We start from the raw sequence: 24,030 nt of genomic DNA, 5'->3' as shown, positions 1-24,030 counted from the left end.
ACCTTTGGTGATCCCAAAGGAAACACCACCTTTAGTGAATCCCGAAGGAAATACAACCTCTAGTGAATCCCGAAGGAAACGCAACCTCTGGTGAATCTCGAAGGAAGCACCACCTCTAGTGAATCCTGTAGGACACACAACCTTTGGTAACCCCGAAGTAGGTCACCACCTCTAGTGGGTATCTAACTATTGGTAAAGATGTAATCACTATGGTAAACATCACATGCATCATATCATAGTTCCATAACATATACATTCATCTCATCATCCTCATATTAATCAGAATCTCACATAACAAAATATACTAAAATCATGCTAGTATTCAACCATCTTTAATGCATACTCAGTTCTTCAACATCTCAAATCAATGAAGTCACACATAAAACATCATTCTAACAAACAACCTCAATAAAATGTAATTATTATTAGTTGACACGTGCAGTTCCAGTAGTAAGATTACTTACCTCAAATGAAGACACAATTCAATTCAAGGAAACAAGCACTCTCTATCCTGAGAAATACCAAGAATCAACCTATCCCAATTAACAACTCAATATTAGCCCTTACCATAACACTTCCAAACCTAAAATTCACCCTAAAAACTCCCCAATTGCTTACCCAACACTGTAAAAAAAACCACAACGATTCGGCTGGACTCCAAAAGAACCTCAAATTAACCTTTAAATGCAAAAAGGAACACGATTATAAACCCAAGACATAACAAGTGTTCTAGAAACCAACCAGGAACAACACCAACACCCAAAAACTTACGCAAATCTCTTACTCTAACCAAGATTTGATCAGAACACCAAGGAAACAATGGAGAAGGAGATCTACGACAGAAGCTGGTTCGACAACGAGGTCGGGCTGACGACGAAGGGAGGGTGGGGCTGGCTGGAAGTGTGAACAACTAGGTAGAGCGGACCTACAGCATGGACCTGGGCGGCTGGGCGTCGACAATGCAGCTTCAGCTGGTGGTTGCCTGAATGGAAAAGCAGATTTGGCGGCTTGCACATCAGAACGGGGCGTGACTGGGGCTTCGTTCGACTCGACGACGCACGAGTGATTGTTGGCGAAGGCGATTGACGCAGTGGCAAAATGGCTGGAGATGGGCGGCAAGGCGGCAGAGATCCGATGGCTAGGATTAGGGGTTTTACGTGAAAGCATAAACTAGGGGGGACGACGCACATGAAGAGGAGAGGAAAAGGGATAAGAAAAGAAACAAAAATAAATAAAAATAAATAAAATAAAATAAAATAAAATAAAATAAAATAAAATAAACNAACAAAAATAAATAAAAATAAATAAAATAAAATAAAATAAAATAAAATAAAATAAAATAAAATAAAATAAAATAAAATAAAATAAAATATTTATTTTATTTTATTTTATTTTATGTTATTTTATGTCTTCCTTTCAACACTTATTTTTTTTCCCAACAACTTCCAATTCAAAACTCAACCACTTTTTCCCAAAATGACTTCAATTTTCGACAATAACTCCAAAATTAAATTCAGGTGACAAAAAATCCAAATTTTCCTTCAATAGAACTAAATTAAAAAAAAAGAATACTGAACAAAAATTAAAAAAATTACGAAAACACGAGATGTTACATTCTTACCTCCTTAAAGAACTTTAGTCCTCGAAAGTTCACTCCTGAAAAAGCTCAGAGTACTGGGTCCTCATCTCATCCTCTCCCTCCCAAATAGCCCTCCTGAATTGGTTATTCTGCCACAAGACTTTCACAAGCGTTATCTCCTTGCTGTACAACATCTTCACCTCCCTGGCGAGAATTCTCACAGGCTTCCATTCATAACTCAAGTTTTCATTCAACTGCAACGGTTCAAAATCTACCACATGGGGACAGATCTGTCACGTACTTCTTCAACATTGAAACATGAAAAACATTATGAACTAAAGAGAGTGACGGCGGTAACAACAATCGATAAGCCATAGGGCTAAGACCTCGAAAGGCCCAATAAATCGCGGAATCAACTTTCCTTTCCTTCCAAACCTCAGAACACCTCTCATGGGTGCCACCTTTAAGAATATCTTTTCACCAGTCTTGAACTCTAGGTTCTTACGCCTAACATTGGCATAACTTTTCTGTCTGATTTGAGCCATTTGCATATGAGCTCAGTTTTTCTGAATTGCCTCATTCATGGTTTGTACTAGCTCAAGCCCTAGCAACTTCCTCTCTCCTACTTCATCCTAAAAAATTGGAGCCCTGCAACTCTTTTCATAAAGGGCCTCAAATGGCGACATGCCGATAGTAGTCTGGTAACTGTTATTATAAATAAATTCCATCAAATTCAGGTGAGAATCCCAACTTCCTGAGAACTCTATCGCACAGGAACGCAACATATCTTCCAATATCTGGTTCAAACGTTCTGTCTATCCATCAGTCTATAGGTGAAAAGCTGTACTAAAATCCAACCGAGTACCCTACACTGCCTGAAGACCCTTCCAAAAGTTAGATGTAAAACGAGGGTCTCTGTCTGACACAATGGACACAGGTACTCCATGCAATCTCACCACCTCTTTCATGTATATCTGCACCCACTTATTTACTGAAAAAGTGGATTTCCCTGGTATGAAATGTGCTAGCTTAGTGAGGCATATCATCGTCCTTTATTCTCATTTGATGGTATCCTGACCCGAGATAAATCTTGGAGAACACAGTAGCTCCTTGCAACTAGTCGAACAAGTCATCAATTTTTGGAAGGGGGTACTTATTCTTTATGGCCACTTTATTTAACTTCCTATAATCAATGCAGACATGCAATGATCCATCCTTCTTTTTCACAAAAAGCACTGGTGCACCCCACGATGACACATTTAGGCGTATGAAACCCTTATCCAGCAACTCTCGTAACTAATTCTTAAGCTCCCTCAATTTCGTTGGTGTCATTATGTACGGGGCTTTCGAGATAGAAGTTGTGCCTGGCTTCAACTCGATAGCAAAATTTATCTCCCGCTAGGGGCGGTAAGCCTAGGAGATCCTCTAGAAAAAATCTAGGTAGTCTCTTACTATTGACTCTGAAGTCAAGGAGACCTTAGTCTTTCTAGTATCAACCACACTGGCCAAGATGCCCCAGGCACCTTGGTTAAATAACCTATCTACCTTCAATGCTGAAATCACTTTGGGCAGGGCCACGGTCCTAGTCCCCTTAAACTTAAACCTAGCTTCTATAGAAGGGTAAAAAATAACCTCCCCGTGGGAGAAATTTATGCTGGCATTATTAGCTACTAGTCAATTCATGCCCAATATTACATCAAAATCACGCATGTTGAGAATTATCAAGGTCACATCTAATGCATGATGCACTACTTCTACTTGACATGCCTGTATCTTCTCAGTAGCTAACATGATTTCTCCTGATAGAGTGGAAACTGATAGGGCGTACTGTAAGGTTTTGATCCTAACATGGCATGCTTTACAAATGCTGAAGATATGAAAGAGTGCAATGAACTGGAGTTAAACAAAATTAACGCATCGTGTCCCAAGATGGGGAACGTACTTGTCAGAACTGTGCCAGACTTCTCGACTTCATGTCAAGTGGTAAAAAACACCTTACCCTACTGCTGATGACGACTTGGCCTCCTTGAAACGAGCTCATAGGCTGGCCCTTGTTTTCAGACTAATTCCTCCTTGGGTATTTCTCTGACATGTGTCTTCTCTTACCACACCAAAAACAAACTCCAGTACCGGCCAGACAACGTGCCCAATGATGTTTACTACAGGTTGAACAGATCGGCTTATCCTCTTTGACAGATGTGCCTTAAGGACCCTGCTTCCCCCTACTGACATGGAGCATTACTCATATTCTAGCTCTTTTGCTGAGGCTTAGGAGCCCTCGACTCGGCCTTCCTTTTCTGATCCGAAGAGGTCCTAATTCCGTATGACTTCTTGTACTCTTCTCCTTCTTGGGAGTCGACATCAATCCTCACAGTGGCCTGCAGTGCCGCGACATATGTCTTGAGGTCCAAGGCATGCACCATACCGTGCAACCCACTCCTCAGACCCTGAACGAACCTCTCTATTCTTATTGCCTTGGTGGCTACCAGCTTAGGGGCAAAGTGGGTCAACTTATCAAATTCCTGCTCATATTCTTCCACCAAAATAACCCCTTGCTTCAGATTCAAGAAGTCGACTTTCTTATTGTATCGAGTGTTGGTTGAGAAATACTTCTCGTAGAAACACTCCTTAAACTGATCCCACGTCGCAAGTCCCCCATTGGTGTCAATCATCTTTTCCGCTGAATGCCACCAAATCTCTGCGTTGTCGGTCAACATAAAAACTGCACAACGGAGCTTGTTCTCCTCCGTACACCTCATGTAGCAAAAGATCATTTCGATCGAGGATAGCCACATCTCTAGTTCTGTAGGATCCCTCAACGATCCGTCAAAAGGGCAAGGGTCAAACTTTCTGAAATCCCTCAAGTGTTTAGCCTTAAGGGAAAGGTTTTGCATGTTATGATTCTGCAGTCGAGTCTGGTTCTGAACGGCCTACCTTGCCATAACAATATGGATCAGGTATTGTAATCTTTCCACCAGGGATGATGCCACAACTTTCCCGATTCTTACTTCCATTGCTTTCTCATTGACTGAGCCGTGGGTGGGGTTGAAGCTGTCGGGACGTTCTGACTCCTATCGATTCCCTCTTCCTACACCCCTGGCGGGGGAGGGTCTTGGACTTGTGGGTGCTGCACTTGGGGGTCTCGAACCCCTCTGTTAACTGTCCTCCTTGCTCTGAGCTTTAAATGCCATGTCCTACCATGAGCTCATAGATCAGCTCTCACTGGAACCTTCTTCAATGAAACATATCTACTAAGGCATTACATCAGCTAGTCTCATACATATATATAAACAAAACCCTTATTAGTAAGGCATACCTGGCGACGACAGGAATTCGTTACTGAGCCAAAAGGATTATCTAAAATTACGTGGTAAATCAGTCTTTAGAACCAAAAACATGGGCTCTGATATCAACTCTGACGATCCGACTCCCTAGGACTCAAGCTAGGTCATTACTATAAGCATGCATGTATGAAATTCAAAACGACATACTTTCATAGCTTAATAAAAATCTAATAAACGACGGAAATTTAAATAATTTCATTAAAACTAAATAAATAAAAATCCAAGTTACTGGGTACCCCAACAAAATCATAAAACCAATTTACAAAACTTAAAAGTAAAAAATACAAGAAACAAAACTATGGGTTTTTAAATACCAAAACAAGAAACTAAAACATAAGAAATCTAGAAAATACGAGTGGAAGCATATGACTAGTCCCATTAGCTCGATCACAGATTCTGCTTATTTTTCACTGGCGCGTCCCTACCCTTAGCTTAAAAAAAAAAAACTCATGGAAGGGATGAGTATAAAATACTTAGTAAGTAACCCTATTACCTAGGTCAGGCTAGACATCTATGTACTCTAGATGCCGACCTTTGGTGAACGTACATAATTCTTAAGTTTTCATGGAACAAAAGTAAATGTCTAAACTCATCCTACCGTAGTTAAAATTACCCACAACCTCTAGCGAATCCCGAAGGAAACACGAACTTTGGTGATCCTGAAGGAAGCACCACCTCTAGTAAATCCCAAAGGAAACACAAGTGAATCCCCAAGGAAGCACAGCCTCTGGTGAATCCCGAAGTGTCACATCCCCTTCCAGATTACCCTTCTTAATCCAGAAGTGAATGTGACGATAGTAGTTACCAACCCTTTTGCTGGCACTTACTGCCTATCTAACCTGTTAAATTTTGTCAAACCCTGAGTATGTACATATTATCAATATAAGAACATATTAACTCAGAACTTAACACATTTACATTACAGGGTTTCGCAACATTGTTCATACATGAATATTACAACTTAGTGAGCCCCACCTAGAATACTAGTCACTAGACAGACACATGTGTACTAACTAATACAGGTCTTCAATTATGCTTCCTTCAACCTGTTTCTTTGAGTGGCAGAGCAGCAGTAGAAAAGTCTTTTAGGAATTGACCGCTATCTGAAAGGAAAACATTTGAAAACATGAGTTAGAAGCCTAGTGAGTGACTTAATAAAACATAAATTTCATGCTTAAACTGAAAGCTAAAAAACATAATACTGGAACTAAAATATGCCAAGCAACTATGAACATAAAAACTTTTAAAACCATTGTATCTGAAACCAGAATCTTGGTTGAGAATGAACATCCATCGCTCTAATTACCAATGGTAAGCCATGGCCAAATGGGACCCCTACTTTGATCTTTTCATACTAAACTATGGCTAGGAGAGACCCCTACGTCGATTTCTTGAAATATACCGATGGGCATCTCAAGCAATTTCTTCTAAACATAAACATTGATAACTACTCTTTAAACACCATTAAACATCATTATTTCCTAGTTGAGAACGAGCATACATCGCTCTAGCTCCCAATGTCTGTTACCGGCCAAGAGACCCATACTTCGGCCTCCCTTTGCTGGTATATAGCCTAGGAGACCCATACTTCGGCCTCTCATTCAGAACTACCTATGTGCACGTGGAGTTACTAAGTACCGTCAACACCTTAGGTACTTCTTGGATACCTTCCATACCTTCAGTATCCGGTTTACTACAAATATATCATGCTTTAAATCATACACAATAAAAATCTTTCAGCATATAGCTTTTAACATAGAAATCTCTTTAGGATACCTTCTCTACCTTCAGTATCCTTTTTCATTATGTTTAGAAATACCAACGCATATACTTTGACAACCTTAGGTATTTAAAACATAATATCTCAAGCTTCACTCAACCTTAGCTATAATCCTAACACATACTTCATACTTTGTAAAATAAGTTGGCTTAAATCATGTTGAGCTAGCTTGTAAAACCATTAGCATGCGTTAGACATGGAAAACATACTTGGAAAACTCATACATTAGTAAACATCATGCGTTGGTCATGCTTTCAATCATAGAAATAAGTTGCTTCCAATCACATAAAACTTAGCATGAGAATAACTTTGCAAAGCATAAACTCTATCATTTAGAAACATTAGTCACTCACAGCTTGTCGGGGCTCTTAAACGGTTTATATGCCTCTCCTAGCTCTTTTTGGCTTGAAAGGACATAATCCCCGGTTAGATTCCTTAGAATTCTTAGCAAAATGCTTCAGGTAGCTCGCTTACTAATGAAACTTTTACCACCAAAACAACATTGCCAGTAAGATGATCATCATGAGGGAGATCATCCTCATCAGTGAGACTTACCACTTCTAGCGAGATTTGTGACTTTCCAGCTAGATTTGTGACTTCTAGCGAGATTTGTAACTTTACAGCAAGATTTGCATCCTTAGCAAGATCCTCCTCTTCCTTTACTCACTCTTGCTCTCGCTCATTTTCTTATCTCTCACTTGCTCTCGCTCACTATGGTGAGCTGCCAATTTACACACCGATTCCATGTTCTAATTTAAAAAATTCATAACTCAAAATCCAGAACTCTTTTTAAGAAGATTTCTTCTACAAACTTGTTTAGAATTGAGTTAACTTTCTTACCGTAAAATATTGGCCCCAAATTCCTTGTAATTTGTCTTCGAGCTTCCAATCTTCACTTTAAGCCCTGATTAATCTAAGAATCTGCCTCTTTTGCAAATTCTTCACTTTTTTCTATTCTTCGTGTGAGATCTTTATTCGGAAAAACAACCTTGAAAACTAGATTCTCCTAGCTTTCGAACGGCACTGATCTCACTTGATTTGCTCAAGTCATTTGCGAAAACCGAGCTTCTAAATTTCCTTTCCCTTTTATACTTCCTTCTGCCTCGCCTGTTCAAGGGTTAAACTGCGACCTCATCCAACACTAGTGCTTTCGGCCAATTCCCATTAGTGAGTTTCTTTAATTAATTTATTTTTCCTTTCTTCATAACCCATATGAGGCCTTCGCCTTATAATATAAATTTAGCGTGCATCGCATACCTCATCGTCTAACGCCCAGCGCCCATCGTCTAGTGCCCAACTCCTATCGTCTAGCGTTTCAACGTCTATCGTCTAGCATTCAACGTCTATCGTATAGCGCTTGTTATGCAGCTCATCGTCTAACGCTGATGCCGATCGTGCAGTGCCAACACCCATCACTTAGCACTATCGTCCAATGTATAGCGCTATCGTTTAACGAGATTCTTCATATCGTCTAGCTCAATTGTTTAGCAAACGATCTCGCTCTTAGCGATCTTGCCGATCTCGCTCTCAACGATCTCACGTATAGCCTATCACTTAGCTACTGCGAGCATCGTTTACCTCTGCACACTTACTATACGATCGTCTGCCCTATCGCCTTGCGCTCAACATCTCGCTTTCTCCGCTCTTGCTCACACATACCGAACGCATGAGCAACTCTTAGCAATGCCTCTTGCCAATACTTCGGCCAATCATGCATCCAACCTTACAAACGCATGGTTGCTTTCTTATCATATGTGTTAATGTCTCTTAAACTTAATGCATAGGTCCTTTTTGACCTTACACTTAGCCAAATTTTCACTTGTTATATTATCTAACTCACCTTTGACTAAGTATTTCTAACACTTAGAATTTTCTTCCTCCATCTACCTACTTTCTTTACCTCATTTCATAATTTTACTTAACATACTTGTTACTCACTTATGTAGGAAAAATGGAGTACGGGGTTTACATGAAGGAAGTACCACCTCTAGTGAATCCCGTAGGACACACAACCTTTAGTAACCCCGAAGGAGGTCACCACCTCTAGTGGGTACCTAACTAACGGTAAGGATGCTATCATTATGGTAAACAACACATGCATCATATCATAGTTCTATAACATACACATACATCTCATCATCCTCAGATCAATCAGAATCTCACATAACAAAATATACTAAAATCATGCTAGTATTCAACCATTTTTCATGCGTACTCAGTTCTTCGACATCTCAAATCAATGAAGTCACACATAAAGCATCATTCTAACAAACAACCTCAATAAAACGTAATTATTATTGCCTAGCATGTGGCAGTTTCAATAGTAAGATTACTTACTTCAAATTAAGACACAATTCAGTTCAAGCAAACAAACACTCTCTATTATGAGAAATGCCAAGAATCAACCTATCCCAATCAACAACTCAATTTTAGCCATTACCATAACACTTCCAAACCTAAAATTCACCCCAAAAACTCACCAATCGTTTATCCAATGCTGTTGAAAAAAACAACGATACGGCTGGACAACGACTTAAAAATTCTCCAAAAGAACTCCAAATTAACCTTTAAATGCAAAGAGGAACACAATTAAAAACCCAAGACATAACAAGTGATTCAGAAACCAATCAAGAACAACACCAACACCCAAAAACTTACGCAAAACTCTTACTCCAACCAAGATTTGATAAGAACCAAGGAAATGACGACAGAGAAGATCTGTGGCAGAAGCTGGTTCGATGACGAGGTCGGGCTGATGGTGAAGGGAGGGCACGACTGGCTAGAAGCTCGAATGTATAGGTGGCATGGGCTTGGGTAGCTGGGCGTCGATGACGCGACTTCAGCTCGCGGTTGGCTTAACGGAAAGGCAGATTTGGCGGCTTACAGGTTGGAGTGGCACGAGGCAAGTGGAACGACGTTGCTGCAGCTGGTGGAGATGTCCAAGGGGTGGGGCGGGGCCGGGGATGTCATTCCCTATCCCTATCCCCGCTCCCCATTTCATTCCCCATCCCCGTGAAATTCTCCACGGGGATCAGAGCGGGGGTTTCCTACAGGAATTTTTTTCTCGTTACCTTTTTATTTTTTTTTTGTAAAAAACCAATTAATTTAAATCACTAATGTGAGTAAATTTTAATTAAATAATTAACTTTATCACTAAATTATTTATTATGGTTAGTTTTATATGACAATTTGAATTTAAAGATAAATTACTCAAATTTTGGCTTAAAAAAGCTAATTAATTTTTTTAGTAGAAAGAAATAAATATAAATCAAATTGTTCACAATATAATCTAAATTATAAAAATCAATTTAAACATATTCATTATCTTTCCCAATAAATAATCAAATTTGAAATTTAAATGTAATATTTATATAATAATAATAATAACATAACATTAGATAAATATACTAAGTAAATATGTAAAAGCTAATCGGGACGGGGATGGGGAACGGGGCGAGGTCGGAGCATTCCCTGTCCCCGTCTTCGTTTAGCTAACGGCGAATTTTTCCCCCATTCCCTCCCTCATTCCCCGGCTAATTGGGGAATCCCCGCCCCATTTGGGATGGGGCCCCATCCCTTTGGGGAAATTGGACATCTTTAGCGACTGGAGACCAAGAGCTGGGCGTGACTGGGGCTTTGTCCGACCCAACAACCCACGAGCGACTGCTGGCGAAGGCGACTGGCTAGGCGGCGAAATGGCTGGAGACATGTGGCATGGTGGTAGAGATCTGATAGCTAGGGTTGGGGTTTTTGCATGAAAGCAATAATTAGGGGGGGGGGGGTGATGTTCGGATGTTAAGTAGATGTCATTAGTTCTACCTAACCCAAAACAAACAATGTTCCAGACAGGTGCTCAAGGGTTTCAGACATGCAAGGATAATAGAGATAGTAGAGCAAAATTTTATGTAAGGCTCATTTTTAACAACCCTAAAAAAAAATGAACATACAATGTTCTCCACCCCAAATTTAAAAACTAAACTTTGTCCTCAATGTTTATAAAACTAAAAATTAAGCATAAAGACAAAATGACAAAGGGAACAGTCCTCATCTGAATTCGCACAATGGGTGGTGGTAGAAATTTTTCCTGCTTTGTTTTTGTTTTTCTTTCATTCTTGTTTATTCCTACAAAAGAGAAAAGAGAAAGAAAAAGAAAGGAAAAGAAAAGCTACAAAAAATAAAGAAAGTTAGTCTAAAAATTCTAAACCTAGAAAACAAATAAAGGAAAGCAAATAAAAGTGAAAATGAAAATGAAAAATAAAAGATAGGGCAAAAATGAAAGAAGATACAGGAAAATATGTGTGATGCCAAAGTCAGTCCGAGTAAGGTGAGTCAGGCTCTCGCTGAAGATAATACTGAAAACCTATGCTAGCGTAGTAAAGACGGTCTCCTTCCCACATGAAATCGACAGTTCTTTGCATATGCCTAACTTGGTGAGCGGTTTCATGACTCACCCTTAAGGCTTCAATGGCGGTTCTAAATGCTCGCTCACTTAAGGTCTCACCACTAGCGGGTTGGACATGAGGATGACTGGGAAGTTCTACCCTCAGTGGTTCTTCTCCTAGATGTTCATCTTCCTCACCTAGCTCTTCTTCTTCTTGTTCATGGAGTTCTCAACTCCACGGCCTCGGAAGGCTGAAATGGTTTGTCTTAGAAATTGGAGTTTTATGTCCCAGACGTTCCTCATGTTGGGTTTGATGCCCTAAACTCTCATTGGGTCCTGTAGTTTGTAAACACTGTATTGAAATGGGCCTACTACCTTTCAGGAATGGAGTTACATTATCTAAGGACACCTCAAGAGGTTGAAGAGATGAGATGGGTCCCCTATGCATCTATCATTGGCAGTTTGATGTATGTGATGTTGTGTACCATACCGGACATCTACTACGCTATGGGGATAGTCAGTAGGTATCAGTCTAATCCACGACAGGGTCACTGGACCGCAGTCAAGAATATCCTCAAGTATCTTCGAATAACGAGGAACTACATGCTCGTGTATAGAACTAAGGATTTGATCCTTATTGGATACACGGACTCTGACTTTCAGACTGATAAGGATTCTCAGAAATCCACTTCAGGGTCAGTGTTCACTCTTAACGGAAGAGTTGTAGTATGCCGAAGCACTAAGCAGGGGTGCATCCGACTCCATGATGGAGATCGAGTATGTAGCGACTTGTGAAGCTCCTAAGGAGACTGTTTGGCTCAGGAAGTTCCTGACTGATGTGGAAGTTGTTCCATACATGTCTAGGCCCATCACCCTCTATTGTGACAATAGTGGTACTGGGCCTTAGTGCCCTAGTTTATCATTTTGTACTTATTGTATTGTATACCCCACTCGCTTTAGAACAAGTAAGAGATTGTTGGGGTTGATGCCCTAAATTCTCATTAGGTCCTATAGTTTGTAAACACTGTATTGAACAAATGATTGTGATGTAATAATATGAGATATTTTCTTCACTGTTGTCTATGAAACATGAAATGTTTTATTTTTCTTTACCACAAACCAATAAACTAAGATCCCTGGTTGTCATTGTAACTTAAGCATGTATATGGAGACATACAGGTGGATCATGCCTTAAGTGATAACCAAAATGGTATGTAGTATATGGATATAGGAGGAAAACATTATACACTATAGATGCGGCCCGCTTTGTAGATTGTTACAAGTGTTGTGACGTGCTATAGGTGGTTTGATCCTGATCATTCATGTGGAGACATGCGAGCGGGGGCATCCTATACAAAAGAGTTTGTATAAGACCAGACCACGAAGTGCTTAGTCTCGTTATATAACGTCGTTCATGACAGAGACTTCACTTTACTAGGATGATCATAGGTAACATGACCTTAATCCTGAGTGAGTTGGAAACTCCTCCCTTTAAGAGCGGTCCTTTGATTTGCATGGGTGCGAGTGGCCAGATTGTTGACTCAAACCTTCCACTTTGGGGATTCATCAGATTGAGGAGCTGGGAACTCAGCTACACAAGATGGAATTCACTTCTTCTTGAAGTAGGGGTAAGTAGATATTTGATTGGCTCCCTTAAAGGTTGATTCCGGGGCTTGAACGATGTGGCACCACACACATTCTCATGGACCGAGAGGTGTCCACTCATAGTAGGACTATGAGATGTTGTTCATTAGAGGGATCAGTGGTACTTAAGGAGTTAGATGTAACTACAGGGGCAATGTAAATTGGCCCAATTGTACTTATGAGCTTCTGTGAAGGGTTATCGTACTGTTGACTGGTTATATTCGATGGACACAGGAATATATATGTGGTGAGAAGAGTGCAGCTATCGGTCTTTAGTGGAGTGTTCGACAGTTAACGGTTGTTAGTCAAATATTCACGTACCATTGGAGCTTCAAGCTATAGGTCTATAAGGTCCCCTTGGTAGCTCAATGGATTCAAGTAGAGAATCAGTTTTTGGGTTAGTTTGAAATGTTCAAATTGACAAGAGGGAATTTAATTATATATGATATGATCAACTGGTTCAATTATATACGATATAGTTGACATGATGCATGAGATACATTAATTGGGGAAAAGGATATAAATATGATTTATATAGAGTAAAGGAGAAAAGGACTATGTTTTAACTGTTGCATATGATGTGATATTAAAACTATAGGTTATAAATATAATATGATAAGTTTGTTATTATATTTATTTATAATTAAACAATTATGGGATAATTGTTGGTGGTTTTCTCCATAATCGTACGTGAAAGTGAGAGGTTGCATTCAATTTTTATAACTGAAGGATAAAATGAAAATAGTTTTCATTTTTGCTAAGGAATTGTATAATCGCTTCACAAGTTGTATACTGTCTATCGTTTAGCTAACAAGAGCCTACACGATAGCCTCAGTGTTTCCTGAATGATCGTGCACATGCGTATCTACCTAAACGATCGTGTAACTTTTATTAAGCAATCACGCGCCTGAGCAAGATTACTTAAATGATCGTCTATACGATCATCCTGTTTTACTAAACGATCATGCACCCTTTACTAAACGATCAAGCACCAATCTATACGATAGACTCCAAACCTCTCTCATTTGCTTAGTCATTGAATACAATCGTTCTTTTCTCCTTCCCTCTATCAAATCCAACAGAGCCCACACTTTCTGGATTCTCACTTCGAGAATATATGGTCACTAAATGGTGGTGTCCAAGTTGCTGCTTGTTTGTGTAGAAGACAGTTCGTTTGCTGAACGAGAGTGAGAGATTTTGATAGACGATCACAGCGACAGCGAGAGGTGTTGTTCTTGACGATATCGAGAGATAAACAGAAGAAAGGTTCTTCAAAGGTGAGTCTTTTTTTCCTTTGTATTTATTTTTTCAAAGCATGTTATAATTTGATAGTAGATGCATAACTTGTATGTATGTTTGTGAATGATGTATTTCTGTCACGTGAATTTGGAACGATCTTGCTTCCACTCATAGGTACTCTTTGATAAGAGTTCCTTCACCTCATTTCAGGGTATTTCTACTCTGGACCTTTGACACAACAAGGTTATTAAGCTAGGGCGTCCAAGGCCATCCGTTATAGAACAATGTTCATATCGTCTTATAGAAGCATGAATTACTCTCTTGATGTTAATGAACATACCCTAAATGAGACAATAAAGAAGTTTGGCTCTATCTCGGGTCACATCGGTGAGTCTAAGGACATACATTAATCTGGAACATACAAAAGCATGCCAGATTTGACTTAATACAGACATGTTCGTAGATCTAAACCTTACTACAACACCACCAGAACGTGTCCATTGAGCTCCTTGCCCACAGAGGGCTTCTATAATCTCTTGTTCATCTAGTGGTTGAGATAGAAACCGACCGTACTCATCATCAAACTGAGCTAGGCCAAAGATTTCATTAATTTTAGAAGAAGAGAAAAAGACTGTTTCATTAATTTTAGAAGAAGAGAAAGAGACTCTAACACCTCTCATTAAAAATACATCTCTGTCTAGGTCAATATTGGCGTATAATTCTCTAACTAAAGCTTCACCAGGGTTAGCTACAAAGGCTTTCCATCCTTTCTCCCATATTTCAGAAATGATTTGTGGATAGAAATTTGGCTCTAAGGTCAAAGCTCTCTCTGGCACCAGGTTCCTAAGAGCTACCATTTTATGGTATCTACTCTTAGCTCCCTTTGAAACAAACCTAGGGTTATTAGACTCAGGATGTGGAAGAGAATTCCTACCACTTGAACTTCCAACATTTTTCCATTTTTTAGGCTTAGTAACTCATGGAAAAATATTCTAAGGAAATACTCACAGAATAGGGGTTGAAACCTAAGAAAATCCTAATTCACTCTTCTAAAATATTCTCAAACAAAATAATCTTACACCTCTATCGATTTAGAAACCTGCAAGCAGAAAAATTCCCAAGCATATTATTGCTAATTATCCAAGACTCAACAATTCAAAAGCAAAATTCATTCTTTTCAAGCAAATCAAGCATTATTCAAGAAAATATTCAGATTTCTCATAAAACAAAATTCAAATTTCTATCAAGCTCAACTCAAATCACATTCAAGATAATCATCAAAGAGTTAAAAGAAAGAGGAATACATTACCTTGGGTGATTGAATCTCTTGCTTGAGAGGAAGAGAAAAGAAAGTTCTAAAATGGTGTTTTGGTGAAAAACCCAAAAAATTTCAAGGAAGAAATCCTTGAAAAGTGAAGGAATTGAAGAGTTTGAAAGCAAAATGGCGTGGATTTGAAGTTAGGATGAAGAATTGTTGAGAGGTGGGAAGAAAATTTGAGAGAAAAAGTGTTGAAGAAGAAGAATGTAACTCAAAAATGGCAGAATCTGCGTTTAAAACATGATTCTGCCTCGCAGTGTCGTGTCGCTAGTGTGTGTGTATATATATATATATATTTGAATCAGAACTAAAACTAGAATAAAAACTTATAGAATTTACTCTAAAAATCAAAAGTAATTCTAAAAAATATTAAATCTAAAATGAAAAACTTAGAAAAAAAATAATTTATTAAAAGAAAGCTTAAAAATTTGTTTTATTTTTAACGCCTAGCTACCTCTAGGAAGGACAAATTTTTAATGTCGATTGCTCGACATGACCCATCTTTTAACATTTTCAAGGTACATAAAAATTTCATACTTCTCCCGTCCTCTCTTGGATGAATCTATATAGCTTGGAAGGACTATAAGAGAACTCATCCTCTTTCGAGAACCAGACATATCAAATTTGGATTTTCTAATATTTGGTAAAAAAAGGAAAAAAGAAAGAATCAGAAGACTCAAATGACTCGAAAAAGTCAAAAGAAAGAAAAGACTCAACAACTGACTCTAAAGGAAAGTATGAGCAATAATCAAAGATGCAAGAAATTCCAGGACAAAGAATTTTTCTAGGCTTGGAAGCCTCTAACTATTTTACCTGAGATTCCAGGACAAAGAATTTTTCTAGGCTTGGAAGCCTCTAACTCTAAAGGAAAGTACAGGCTCACTTATCCCTACTTGCTTGTTCTGAATATGACGTGGAATAAATATCATCTTCATTGTCGATCCAAGGAAACTCCTCAATTAGATCGGCTTCAGTGCCATAGACAATGGAAGGCTCTGAATGGTTCTCCAACATAAGCATGGAGTGTGCAAGTTCAGGCATTTGATGGACCTCAACCGACACGGGGGTTTGAGTCTCCAGGTGAAATTGAATTGAATCCTACTCACAATCAGAAAAGCCATTGGCAAGTTCACATATTATTAAGTCCAACGTCATAACTTGATAGAAATTTCGAAGAATTAGCAGCTCTATTGGATTGTTGATGTGAATTCCTCCACCGTTTAACTTAATATCTTCAGAAGATGCATCTTCCCAAGGCTCATCGATTATCCTAACCGACTCGATAATCTGGGCAGCGAGATCAATAGATTCTAAAATTCGATTCTAACCTCATGTCCAGAATAGAAGCTATCCTATTGGAAACTCGATGGTTCTTGAGAAAGATAAGAATGTTCCTACATAAACTTACAAGAGTAGTTAGAAAGTTCATCAACTAATTTTTCTGAAGAATTACCTAAATTGGTAGAAGGATATGGCATCGATAATGGGGTTTGATTAGGCATCTCCCAAGGAGCATAAAATTCACACTCAGGACCACGTGAATCCTGTGTGTGTTAACCAAAACTTGAACAAGAGAGGTTAGTTCATTTATTTCACTTTTAAGCTCATTAAATTCTCTTACCTCTTATTCTCTTTGATGGGCCGTATACATCTCTTGAAGCACGTAATAGATGCTCATGTCCGTCATATTGAAATAAGTAGACACAAAGAAAAGAAAATATTTTTGTTGTTTTAAGGTTTGCTAGTTAAGTTAGCTAAGAAAAATATTTAATGGATTAGCCTTCCCCGACAATGGTGTCATTTTGTTTGGATGCTAAGTAGGTGTCATTAGTTCTACCTAACCCAAAACAAACAATATTTATAAAGCTCAAACAACAACCTAACTAACTCGTAGTTAAAGTGGAAGTAAGAGGTCGATCCACAGGGAAGGTTTTAATTCTTATCCTTTCTTAACTAATCTTGACTATTAAAGCAATAAAACGGGGGTTTGATTAAATTGAAAAAATATTGAAATCAAAAGATAAAAGATGAATGTAAACAAGTAATGAATAATCTTGCTTCTAGTTCAAGTTAGACGTTCAATGTAATTCCTATCATCGAATTCTAAAAGTTTATTGACAATTGGATTATGCTTGCAACTACTCGCTCAACTCGATCAAGTTAGCCTTTATAAAGGCCGAAAACTAGCAATAACCTAGTCAAGAGAGTGTCCTAATCATTAATTAAGGCTGGATAGGCCAAACGCTAATCAACCTATGTGCTTCTACTTCTATTGGGTTCGATAGCGGCCATATAGAATAGAAAACATGTGTATTAGGTTATAAGATTCAATTGTGTTTATTAATTGTTACGATAGCTTACTCATTAACCAAAATTTCTTCAAATCTAGTAATTTATGCATCCTAGAATAGCCATCAAACACACAATTACTATTGCCTCTTGTAGATCTTGGCTAAACATTCCATCGAACACATTGAAAGCAACATATTCAACAATGATTGTGACACAACCAAGCATCTAGGCTATACATGTTCAAGATATAGATCATTCAATATGCTTCAAGAATTAAAATCATATTCAAAAAAGCACAAATTAGATTGCAATTGATAAAGAAAGTAGAAAACTCAAAAGAATTGTAAGAACCCTTGAAATCGAAACAAGATCTAATCAAACTTCACAAATTCATTGACAATTTGTATGAAAAATTACAAGAGTTTTGTTTAAATTTCAACAAAAATATAAAATCTAATCTAAATTGGAACAAGAATTACCAAAAAAGTAAAATAACTCGGAGAGAGACCCCAACCTTCATGAATTTTCTTCCTCCCTTTGCAAAAATGAAGGAAAAACCTTTTATAGTTCACAGGGTAGCACCATGACGCTGAGGTGGTGTTGCAACTCTAAATCGATGAAAAGCCAAGAAGCCTCGGCTTTCATTGCAACGGTACCCTCAACGCTTGTCAACGCCAGGCGTGCGCGGGGGATGATTTGCTTCAAAGTCTGGAGCATTGATTCGTTATTTTATGATGTGGAAATGTGGATGAAATGCGATGGTGAAATTGGGTCGAGCACTTAAGTTTCCTCAGCGGAATCCATGTGTAAACTCCAATGAGTTTCTGGTAAGTCCAGGGTCGAACTCAGGGACTTGGAAAAATAATATGCGGTGGTAATTTTACGAAAACTTTGCGGTGACCGGTAACTCAAATGATTGTTGGTTTGTTTGTTGATTGTGATAATGAAAAATAACAAATGCGACAGATTTGAGAAAAGTCGGATTGCGTGATAGATGCATTGAGTATGCGGATGAACGAGTTGAGAAGGTCTTTAGCTAGCGTTACTTGGGAATGCGTCAGATCATGCGATCATGCTACAACCATGTACAGCAAGTCATTTTCCAATGCAAATGCGATGCTCCTAAGTTTAGGATGCATGTGTTGAATGCAAAAGTGTCCATAGAGCTTATTCCTAAGTCTCTACTCTTGTCCTATGCGATGATGCAAGATGCATAAAGGCAAGGTGACCGCATACAATCATATCCTATCTCTAGTATGCATGCTATGCGTTAATAGCAAACAATGCTTATTCCTAAGCTCCTATCTCTTGATTATGCGTTCTAATCTGACTCTCCCGAGCCTAAATTCTAACCTGACTTTCCCAAGCCTAAATCCTGTCCTTAGACTACCCTCCCGAGTATCTCTAATGGACAAATGAAGCATATATAATACAAGATAATCGCATAGAATGAAGATTCCCAGTTGTGCTAACTAAATGCTTCTAAACCCATTCAATAGATTTAGCTACTCATGCATAAATAACAGAGAGTGAACAGATATAGAGAAGGAAATTGCATTTTTATAACTGAGTTTGAGTAAAAATAACAATGGAAGATAAAGGTAGAGAGCCTGGTAGCAATTCCTTGCGGACCGAGACTTTTACACTGTCAATCTCTATTCGGTTCCAAAGATATTCCTGCTTCCGCAGGCGTCAACCCTCTCTCTATCTTTGAAGCTTCTGGCGCTCTCCCAAGCTTACCGGAACGATCTATCGGCAGTACCTTCTTCTCTCGCGTCCGCCTTAAGGTAAAAGAAAATCTAAGAACAAGGCTAAACTATGAACAAAACGGTAAACTCGTAAAACAACTGAACCCCTTTTTTGAAGAATGCCTTTGGTATTTATAGAACCTCAAGGGTGAAAGGCGGCTTCTCTATCATGATTGCAAAAATGGGACGACTTTAATTCCCTGACTGAGGCGTCGAATATTTGTCACCGAAAAGCTGAATGTACTTGTTCATTAGCGGCTGTCAACTTAATTCAGATTTGACAGTCATCAGCTTTCTGTCCTATCATGATTAATTATACCTTTCACCCAGATGCACCCACCAAGTTGCGCTGACTAGGTTGCGACAATCTTTCTTGAGTAAATATTTGCAAGCACAATCACCACAATGCCTTACAGTAATGCTGCGCTCGACCAATGATTTCCTATGATCGCAATTTCCGCCTTGCGTCAATGTATTTTTTGCACAAAAATACAAAAACCAATTATTCCTATGCGATGGATGCATGCGACCGCAATATTATGAATTTGATACTTTTTGGATGCAATTTAACATATTTTATTGACACAAGCCAGCATTGTTTAAGAACTTAGCATTATGATAACGTGCATTTTTGCCCGTTATCACACCCCCAAATTTAAACAATGCTTATCCTCAAGCATAAGCTAAAGATTTCCTTTAGCAAGTCGACCACAATGTTCTTTTCTAGATTTCTCAAGGATACTTCGTTCAAATTCTATATACCAAAATTTCCTTAATTCTTGTTCAAGTCTCCTCTTAAAATATTTCTAAGACCTAGAGACTACAAGCTTAACCTTCAAAAAGACTTTACTAACTTCCGGGACATCGCATGATTTATTTCAAAGAAAATTTTTTCACCGGGGTGTCAAATGATTTTATCCTTGCATATTTCTTGACATTTTTATTTTTGTTTCTGACCTTGCGCTGATCCAAGTGTCTTGCCTTCGTTTTGGCTTGCCCCCATGTGTGTCATGCGGACATCCAACTATGAGCAATGCGCTCTTTCTTAGACTAAACTCATATCTACTTGGAAACAGAGTTGTGGTCATTTATTTATGCGTTGATTCTGGTGACTTACATTCATTTTGGCTTGCCCCCATGTGTATCATGCGGACATCCAACTATGGGTAAGTGCCTTTCGCAACTTAACTCTTATCAACATGGGTTTCCCATTACATTGACAGTGGAGTTGTTATTCTCAATTTTTTTTGCTTTATTTTTTTTCAAAATAGCAAGGTCGAAAATAAATACCTCACCCCCAAATTTAAAATGCGGCAATATCCTCATTGCCAAAAGATTGAAATAAGTCATGCGATGTTCTTAGAAAGCTTCGTAAAGAGAGTTTGAAAGAAAGCTAGCAAACCTCTAACTTCTAGGAATATTTCATGAGGTGATTATCTTAACGTTAAGTTATCTCTAATATATACGAAAGAAATATAAGCATGTTTTTCATCATTGAAATCATAATTGGTAAAGAGACAGTATGCGGTAACCTACTAAATTTATCCATGTCAAATGATTGCGGTAATCAAAGAGGATGCGGTGTTAAATCTTTTAAACTAAAATGCGATGCGATAGTGCAAAATTTGAAATAAAATGAAGGAAGAATACAACCCCCAAATTTGTGCTATCGCCCGCATTGTGTATTGACGCATCCTTCTTTGCGGCGATCTATCTTCTTTGGATTGCGGTGATGGAATAAGATAAGTTGCTTCTTCATGTAACACCGCCACAATCCTGTGCCTCGATTGTTGCACCAAAAACAATGAGAGGGTCAAATAATTTTAAACAAAACACAATTTTTTTTGAAGTACAAGAAAGATGCAGATAACAACAAAGTAATTGTGATAATAGATAATAACCAATATGATGAAAGTTCATGAAGTATTGATGCAGGAAAAAGGATATTCAAAAGAGTTGCGTCCCTGATGAGGTTGAGTCATATAATAGCTCAGGGACCGCTTATTCCAAGTTGGTTGTTCACGTCCATGGTGGCTTTTCTCTTTTTTCTTTTTCTTCTGGGATCTTAACTGCCTTAATCTGGAGCTTATCCCCATGAATGTTCATTATAATTTCCCCTTTGCGCACATCAATTTGAGCACGATTGATTGAAAGGAATGGTCGTCCCAATATGATGGGCGCATCTTCGTCCGCTTTATAATCCAAAATGAGGAAGTCTGCCAGCAGGATTAATTTATCGATTGAGATTGCGACATTTTTCAACTCTTCTTCAAGGTGTATTCGAGATCTATTTGCGAGCAGGGGAGTTTTCTTTAGGGGCGTGGGTGTGCCGACATTTAATTGTTTGAAGATTGATAGCGGCATTATGTTTATACTTGCCCCAAGATCACATAAAGCTTGGCCACTGTAGACCCTTCTAATGGAGCATGGTATCGTAAAGATTCCTGGGTCACCCATTTTCAGTGGGATCATAACATTTTGCGTTGCGGGCACTATTGCGATATTTTCTTCATCATTTTGTTCCTCTTTCAATCTTTACGGAGCTACTGGTGGTTGGACTTCTTCTGTCTCAAGATTTAGAGGCTTAAGGGTGGACGTAACTTTAGGGTCTATTTTCTCGGGCTTTTCCGAACTATAAGTCCATCGAGTCTTCGGTTGTCACCACATTCAAGTTGGTCGCAATGGGCTCCTCCCCTACTTCCGCAGTCATGTTATTGCTTTAGCCAAGAAGAGACTGCTAAGCATGTTCCTTACCCCCAGCATTGCAAGGGAGCTCAGTTGAGCTCGGCAACGCTCCTTGCGGTCTATTTTTCAGCTTGTCTGCAATTTGTCCCATTTGAATTTCAAGATTTCTAATGGATGTAGCTTGATTCTGAAGCACTGATTCGTTTTTCTCAATGTACTGCTTCAACAAGCTTTCTAAGGACGAAGATTGCATTGTTTGTGAGCTGCTAGCTTGGTTATGCACTAGACCGTTTGTTTGCGGGAAAAATCCGGATGGCCTTCCTTTTTGTGTCACAGGTTGAAAGCTTTGTTATTGATTTTTTCACAAAAAATTTGGGTGGTTTCGCCACCTGGGATTATATGTATCAGAATAGGGATTATTTCTCATGAAGCATACTGACTGCGGGTTTGTTGGGCATTCTTCCATCGGGTGAGCATCTCCGCAAATGACACAACTTGTGGTCGCTTGAGTAATTGCGTTGACCTGCCCTTTCTTCGCTCCCGTATTATTAATTGCGATGCTTTGTATCAAACTCATCATCGCAGTCATTTGATTTTGCAGGGATGCGATGGCCCCGTTGTTAACGTCATTATCTTTTATTCTTAATCTCTTATCGCTTTCCTTCCAATCCTCGTGATTTTTGGAAATGCGATCAAGTATACTTTTTGCCTCCTCATATGTTTTGTCGAGCAGACTACCAGCAGCTGCCGCATTGGCAACGGTCTGCGAAGAGGGATTCAATCCTTGGTAGAAAATCTCCATTTGAAGGCAGTCTGGTAAGCCATTATGTGGACAGTCTCTTACCAGCTGCTTGAACCTCGCCCAAGCATCATTGAGCGATTCGTCATCTTCCTGTTAAAAACTTGTTATTAATTTCCTTCTCCTAGCATTCTCGGTTGGTGGGAAATACTTCTTCATAAACTTTTCCACCACTTGTTCCCACGAAGTTATCTCCCCCGGTTCGAGAGAATATGCCCATTTTCTTGCTTGATCATATAAGAAAAATGGAAACAGAGTGAGTCGAACTTCCTCGGTTGAGATATTCGGGAACAAAAAAGTGTTACAAATTTCTATGAAGCTCCTAGGTGGTCGTGTGGGTCTTCGCCACGCCTTCCTCCAAACTGCCCAGCAGCCTGGATCATCTGCAGCATTACCAGCTTCATTTCAAACCTCAATCCATCTAACGCCGGCCTTATGATTCCTGGAGAGAAATCATAGAGGTTAGGTGACGCATAGTCCCAGATGGGTCTATTACGGTCATTCGCCAGAAGGATAGGGTTGGCCGATATATTATTCGCGTTAGCGAACCTTGCGTTCGATTGTTCCGCCATTTTAGTGTTCTCTGTTGTTGTTGTTGGCGGTCTCTTAATCTTCTTCTGAATGTCCTCTCAATCTCCGGGTCATAATTCGCCAGAGATTGAAAGTCTGCAAAGAAATCAGAAAAATTACCGTTAGCACACTATTTTGCCGAAGTCCCCGGCAACGGCGCCAAAAACTTGATGCGTTATTTTATGATGTGAAAATATGGATGAAATGCGATGGTGAAATTGCATTGAGCACTCCGCGGAATCCAAGTGTAAACTCCACTGAGTTCCTGGTAAGTCCAGGGTCAAACTTACTGACTTGGAAAAATAATATGCGGTGGTAATTTTACGAAAACTTTGCGGTGACCGGTAACTCAAATGATTGTTGGTTTGTTTGTTGATTGTGATAATGAAAAATAACAAATGCGGCAGATTTGAGAAAAGTCGGATTGTGTGATAAATGCACTGAGTATACAGATGAACGAGTTGAGAAGGTCTTTAGCTAGCATTACTTGGGAATGCGTCAGACTATGCGATTATGCTACAACCATGCACAACAAGTCATTTTCCAATACAAATACGATGCTTCTAAGTTTAGGACGCATGTGTTGAATGCAAAAGTGTCCATAGAGCTTATTCCTAAGTCTCTACTCTTGTCCTATGCAATGATGCAAGA

At 39.0% G+C, this 24,030-nt stretch overlaps 2 protein-coding genes and 1 non-coding gene across 3 annotated transcripts; 1 reads left to right on the top strand and 2 right to left on the bottom strand.

Annotated features, from left to right (window-relative positions):
• Positions 1–1,650: 1,650 nt before the first annotated feature.
• Positions 1,651–2,124, bottom strand: LOC120073434. The gene is made up of 2 exons (XM_039026284.1): positions 1,966–2,124; positions 1,651–1,869 (listed from the first exon to the last, which is right to left on the bottom strand). The coding sequence occupies exons 1-2, from the start codon at positions 2,122–2,124 to the stop codon at positions 1,651–1,653; spliced, it is 378 nt and encodes a 125-aa protein (XP_038882212.1).
• A 1,704-nt stretch (positions 2,125–3,828) lies between these two features.
• LOC120073433 lies at positions 3,829–4,473 on the bottom strand. The gene has a single exon (XM_039026283.1). The coding sequence runs from the start codon at positions 4,471–4,473 to the stop codon at positions 3,829–3,831; it is 645 nt and encodes a 214-aa protein (XP_038882211.1).
• Positions 4,474–22,828: 18,355 nt separating this feature from the next.
• On the top strand, positions 22,829–22,935 carry LOC120074859. Its single transcript, XR_005481135.1, has one exon. It is a non-coding gene; the product is annotated as a small nucleolar RNA R71 (small nucleolar RNA).
• The last annotated feature ends 1,095 nt before the right edge of the window (positions 22,936–24,030 follow it).

This window comes from Benincasa hispida, chromosome 3 (assembly GCF_009727055.1).
Source record: "Benincasa hispida cultivar B227 chromosome 3, ASM972705v1, whole genome shotgun sequence".
NCBI classification, from domain to species: domain Eukaryota; kingdom Viridiplantae; phylum Streptophyta; class Magnoliopsida; order Cucurbitales; family Cucurbitaceae; genus Benincasa; species Benincasa hispida.
The sequence above is the reverse complement of the archived record's forward strand: the minus strand, read 5'-3'. Positions and strand labels throughout refer to the sequence as shown.